At 42.7% G+C, this 7347-nt stretch overlaps 1 protein-coding gene across 1 annotated transcript in view; it reads left to right on the top strand.

The window, feature by feature from the left end:
- rab10 (RAB10, member RAS oncogene family) overlaps nt 1–7347 on the top strand; it is a gene marked incomplete at its 3' end in the record, with an annotated part of 29324 nt that overhangs the window by 12826 nt on the left and 9151 nt on the right. Inside the window, exon 4 of the mRNA XM_084195830.1 lies at nt 4350–4478. Within this exon, the coding sequence (XP_084051956.1) occupies nt 4350–4478 (129 nt within the window). The remainder of the gene's footprint in view (nt 1–4349; nt 4479–7347) is intronic.

Genomic DNA, 7347 nt, shown 5'->3' on the forward strand with positions numbered 1-7347 from the left:
TATACACCATACACACACACACACCATACACACATTATATACACACACACACACACACACACACACACACCATACACACTATACACACATTATATACACACACACACACCATACACACATTATATACACACACACCATACACACACACACACACACACACACACACACATTATATACACACACTATACACCATACACACATTATATATACACACACACACACACACACACACACACACACACACATTATACACACACACACACACACACACATTATATACACACACACACATTATACACCATACACACACACACACCATACACACATTATATACACACACACACACACACACACACACACACACACACCATACACACTATACACACATTATATACACACACACACACCATACACACATTATATACACACACACCATACACACACACACACACACACACACACATTATATACACACACTATACACCATAAACACATTATATACACACACACACACACACATTATATACACACACACACACACACACACACTATACACCATACACACATTATATACACACACACACACACTATACACCATACACACATTATATACACACACACACACACACCATACACACACACACACACACACACACCATACACACACACACACACACACATTATATACACACACACACACACCATACACACACACACACTATACACACACACACTATACACACATTATATACACACACACACACTATACACCATACACACATTATATACACACACTATACACACACACTATACACACATTATACACACACACACACACACACACACACACATTATATACACACACACCATACACACATTATATACACACACACACACACACACACACACATTATATACACACACACACACACACATTATATACACACACACACACTATACACACATTATATACACACACACACTATACACCATACACACATTATATACACACACACACACACACACACACACACACACACCATACACACACACACACCATACACACACACACACACACACATTATATACACACACACTATACACCATACACACATTATATACACACACACACACACTATACACCATACACACATTATATACACACACACACACACACACCATACACACACACACACACTATACACCATACACACATTATATACACACACATTATATACACACACACACACACACCATACACACACACACACTATACACACATACACTATACACCATACACACATTATATACACACACACTATACACACACACACACACACACTATACACACATTATATACACACTACACCATGCACACACACTATACACACATTATATACACACTACACCATGCACACACACTATACACACACACACATTATATACACACTCACTCACACACACTATACACACACATTATATATATACACACACACACACACACTACATTTTTACATTTACATTTTAGTCATTTAGCAGACGCTCTTATCCAGAGCGACTTACAGTTAGTGAGTGCATACATTTTTCTAAATTATTATTTTTTCCATACTGGCCCCCTGTGGGAATCGAACCCACAACCCTGGCGTTGCAAACGCCATGCTCTACCAACTGAGCTACATCCCTGCCGGCCATTCCCTCCCCTACCCTGGAAGACGCTGGGCCAATTGTGCGCCGGCCATTAGTCTCCCGGTCGCGGCCGGCTGCGACAGAGCCTGGATTCGAACCAGGATCTCTAGTGGCACAGCTAGCACTGCGATGCAGCGCCTTAGACCACTGCGCCACTCGGGAGGCGCACTATACACACACACACACACACACACACACACACATTATATATACACACTCACACACACATTATATATACACACTCACACACACATTATATATACACACAAACACACACACACACACACACACAAACACATTATACACACACGTTATATAAACACACACAAACACATCAAACACACACACATACACACACATTATACACACACAAACGCTATAGACATACACACAGACTTTATACACACAGACTTTATACACACACACCAGGGTTTCCGTTAGCCGGTAAATACTGGCTTTTGGCCCCCAAAAAAGAGAACAAAAGTTGATTTAAAATGATTTCTGTCAAATTGTCCAGGAGGAAAATAAATGCCATTGAAAAATGCTTTTTATTTATTTATGGGAATACCAGTCGATTTGCTCCAGCTTCAAATGCTAATATACTTCATAGGATAACAGCTCCTCAAGCTGCTGGGACATTAGTGTCCCCTGACTGGACACAAGACGTGACGTCCTCATAAGGGACATCAGCTAAGTGTCCCCTGACTGGACACAAGACGTGACGTCCTCATAATGGACTTCAGCTAAGTGTCCCCTGACTGGACACAAGACGTGACGTCCTCATAAGGGACTTCAGCTAAGTGTCCCCTGACTGGACACAAGACGTGACGTCCTCATAAGGGACATCAGCTAAGTGTCCCCTGACTGGACACAAGACGTGACGTCCTCATAAGGGACTTCAGCTAAGTGTCCCCTGACTGGACACAAGACGTGACGTCCTCATAAGGGACATCAGCTAAGTGTCCCCTGACTGGACACAAGACGTGACGTCCTCATAAGGGACTTCAGCTAAGTGTCCCCTGACTGGACACAAGACGTGACGTCCTCATAAGGGACATCAGCTAAGTGTCCCCTCACTGGACACAAGACGTGACATCCTCATAAGGGACTTCAGCTAAGTGTCCCCTGACTGGACACAAGACGTGACGTCCTCATAAGGGACTTCAGCTAAGTGTCCCCTGACTGGACAAAATTGACGACGATTGTGTTGATTATCTCAGTTTCCAGTGTGCCCACCGAGAGGGGATTCTTTCTCCAAAACGTAGTAAAGCCGGCCTCCAGATCGCTCCTTCCTGAGGACAAAGTAGGGAGGCTGATGTGCATCAAGCTGCTCCAAGGTGTTGGACAGTTCTGACTTCCCAAAGGGAGCAGTTCACTTTGAGCAGGCCAAGGTCCGCCGCAAACGCAAGGAAATGAGAGGCAAATTGTGTTGGTCAGGCCCAGTCCTAGCAGGTCTGCTGCCGCCCGTGGCAAGATCAGGCCCAGTCCTAGCAGGTCTGCTGCCGCCCGTGGCAAGATCAGGCCCAGTCCTAGCAGGTCTGCTGCCGCCCGTGGCAAGATCAGGCCCAGTCCTAGCAGGTCTGCTGCCGCCCGTGGCAAGATCAGGCCCAGTCCTAGCAGGTCTGCTGCCGCCCGTGGCAAGATCTACATATGCTGCCCCCGTGTCATGTATAATATAAAGATTTGTAATGGATTGATAGACTAGAGTAGAGTAAGGATGTGTATCATGAACAGTTGGTGCATTTCAGTTGAGCTTATTCAGTAGCACTTAGAGATAAAACATTGTTGCCTATTCACATCGGAGAGTTACAATGTTATAATCACTAGACAGCCAACTGTCTATAGTAGGAAACAGTTATCAATAAGCCACGTACAGTGGGGAAAAAAAGTATTTAGTCAGCCACCAATTGTGGGTTGGGTTAGTTAGTCTGTACTATGATGGGTTGGGGTTAGTTAGTCTGTACTATGATGGGTTGGGGTTAGTTAGTTAGTCTGTACTATGATGGGTTGGGGTTAGTTAGTCTGTACTATGATGGGTTGGGGTTAGTTAGTTAGTCTGTACTATGATGGGTTGGGGTTAGTTAGTTAGTCTGTACTATGATGGGTTGGGGTTAGTTAGTCTGTACTGTGGTGGGTTGGGGTTAGTTAGTCTGTACTATGGTGGGTTGGGGTTTGTTAGTTAGTCTGTACTATGATGGGTTGGGGTTAGTTAGTCTGTACTATGATGGGTTGGGGTTAGTTAGTCTGTACTATGATGGGTTGGGGTTAGTTAGTCTGTACTATGATGGGTTGGGGTTAGTTAGTCTGTACTATGATGGGTTGGGGTTAGTTAGTTAGTTAGTCTGTACTATGATGTGTTGGGGTTAGTTAGTCTGTACTATGATGGGTTGGGGTTAGTTAGTCTGTACTATGATGTGTTGGGGTTAGTTAGTCTGTACTATGATGGGTTTTGGTTAGTTAGTCTGTACTATGATGGGTTGGGGTTAGTTAGTCTGTACTATGATGGGTTGGGGTTAGTTAGTCTGTACTATGATGGGTTGGGGTTAGTTAGTCTGTACTATGATGGGTTGGGGTTAGTTAGTCTGTACTATGATGGGTTGGGGTTAGTTAGTCTGTACTATGATGGGTTGGGGTTAGTTAGTCTGTACTATGATGTGTTTCAGCATGCCAACGAGGACGTGGAGAGAATGCTGCTAGGCAACAAGTGTGACATGGAGGACAAGAGGGTGGTACCAAAGGCCAAGGGAGAGCAGGTGAGACACGCTGTCATCATTTCAAATAGTCTACATGTTGTATTAACACTAGAACCGCCTGGCCTTTCAGCCTATCAGTACCCGCTAGAGAACGTTGCTGCATATCAACCCGCAAGGTGCTGCAAACATATGCACCAACGCTTGATAAATAGTGCATAAACTATTATAAAGGATTAATTGCATGAAGAAATATTAGTGGAAATGTATCAATTTAAAGAAAATGACAACAAGAGTTATTTATTTATTTAGAGTCAAGGATATGTTTTGTATAATTCTGATAAACGTAGCTCTGTAGCCTGTTTTAGTTTCCCTTAAAATAAAAACATTAGTGTAATCATTTGATCAACTTTATTTGTAAATTCAATTAGTAACATAGTTATAGTACTTAATAAAGTCCAGTTACAGCTTCTGTTGACAAAGTAGAAACTAAAAAGATAATAATAACAATAACAACACTAATAATAATAATAATAATATAACCAGCCAGGTGGACAGGTGAAATGATTTGCTGAATTCCAAAACAAAAGCACCAGTGCATGAACAGTTGTAAAGGATGAATTGCATAAATAAATATAATATTTTAAGTTTATTATGTTACTAGTTTTTGCTTAGTAGCCAGAGCAATGCTGCTGTGTGAGTGGTCATGTGCTGAATGCATGGGTATTAATGCTGTGTGAGTGGTCATGTGCTGAATGCATGGGTATTAATGCTGTGTGAGTGGTCATGTGCTGAATGCATGGGTATTAATGCTGTGTGAGTGGTCATGTGCTGAATGCATGGGTATTAATGCTGTGTGAGTGGTCATGTGCTGAATGCATGGGTATTACTGCTGTGTGAGTGGTCATGTGCTGAATGCATGGGTATTAATGCTGTGTGAGTGGTCATGTGCTGAATGCATGGACATTAATGCTGTGTGAGTGGTCATGTGCTGAATGCATGGGTATTAATGCTGTGTGAGTGGTCATGTGCTGAATGCATGGGTATTAATGCTGTGTGAGTGGTCATGTGCTGAATGCATGGGTATTAATGCTGTGTGAGTGGTCATGTGCTGAATGCATGGGTATTAATGCTGTGTGAGTGGTCATGTGCTGAATGCATGGACATTAATGCTGTGTGAGTGGTCATGTGCTGAATGCATGGGTATTAATGCTGTGTGAGTGGTCATGTGCTGAATGCATGGGTATTAATGCTGTGTGAGTGGTCATGTGCTGAATGCATGGGTATTAATGCTGTGTGAGTGGTCATGTGCTGAATGCATGGGTATTAATGCTGTGTGAGTGGTCATGTGCTGAATGCATGGGTATTCTTGGAAAAGTGACATTTGGAAATAGAGCTGCACCTCTTGAATTATGAGTTATTTGACAAAGGTAAGTGTCATAGAAACTGCAGTATCGGCTCTTTCTGATACTATATAGAAATCACAATGTTTTACCTGCATGTGACTGAAGGAGGATTTGATAAAGTGATGATCCTTTCCCTGCATCTGTCAATTACAAGATGTGCCCGTCTCTCCATGTACAATTTGACAACTGATAAGCCTAATATTGTCACTCATCAGATTATTGCCAATTTAATGATGTCTGTAGGCTAACTCTGTGTGAAATGAGTTTGGGTGTAGTTTTGATGGGCCGGCTGTGAGGCTGACTGGCATCGTATTGATTCCATTTGCTCATCAACCTGGATAGAGTCGAGGATATGTTCTGCATTATTCTAAAGGCCTACTGCAACACGACGCATGTTTTCATTTCCCACAATACATTAGATTAGTAATAGTTATAGTAAATAAAACAGTCCCATAACCGCTTCTTTTACAAAGTAAAACATAAAAGAGAATGGTATCAACCCCCAAGGCGTGCAGTCAAATGATTTGCTACTGATAGAGGCATAACACAAACTCATCATTACACTATTGTCTTTCTGAATTAAATCCACCTCTTCACCCTCCTTATCATTGTTAGGCCTAATTTAAATTCAATTGTGAAGTAAGGTGCACAATTATCGGCCATTCATCCATTTGTCATTAATTCAGTGAGGAGAGAGAGACTCATTAGTGGCTGGCTGGGTGCCAACGTCCTAGAGCACATTGTCTTGGCCGATTTAAGTTAGGAATAGGTGTGGAAAAAAGCAGGTTAAAAGGCTCAATACTTTTCTGTTTGATTTCAAAATTCTGACAAATGAGCAGTGTAAAATGCAAACATTTAGGAAAAATCAGGGAAGGAGCAGGAAAGCTTTTTTTGGCAGATTTGTTTAATTTCCAAAATCAAAGGTCACTGGCCGTTGGTGGTTCTAGTGTTAAACAGCATATCAACACACGCAAGCCTTTGGTCAACCCGCTCCGCACTCCAGTCAAATTGGGTCCAGCTCACATACTCTGACACACACACATTATACACACACACACACACACACACACACACATTATACACACACATCTAAGGGTATGGAGGGTGTGAGAAACCTGATGCGTGTCTCACACAGGAGACTGCAACCTTATTTTGGATCCTCTCCTTTCATCCCTCTCTCTCCATATCTCTCCTCCTCCTCACTCGCTCTTTCTGTCCTCTCACTCTGATATTTCTCTCCTCTCTCTCCTTAATATCTCTCTCTCTCTCTCTCTCTCTCTCTCTCTCTCTCTCTCTCTCTCTCTCTCTCTCTCTCTCTCTGTCTATCTCTCTCTCTCTCTCTCTCTCTCTCTCTGTCTCTCTCTCTCTCTCTGTCTCTCTCTCTCTCTCTCTCTCTCTCTCTCTCTCTCTCTCTCTCTCTCTCTCTCTCTCTCTCTCTCTCTCTCTCTCTCTCTCTCTGTCTCTGTCTCTGTCTCTGTCTCTGTCTCTCTCTGTCTCTCTCTCTCTCTGTCTCTCTCTCTCTCTGTCTCTCTCTCTCTCTGTCTCTCTCTCTCTCTGTCTCTCTC

The sequence above is a fragment of the Coregonus lavaretus genome (genome assembly GCF_964263955.1).
Source record: "Coregonus lavaretus genome assembly, contig: HAP1_SCAFFOLD_198, whole genome shotgun sequence".
Classification (NCBI taxonomy): domain Eukaryota; kingdom Metazoa; phylum Chordata; class Actinopteri; order Salmoniformes; family Salmonidae; genus Coregonus; species Coregonus lavaretus.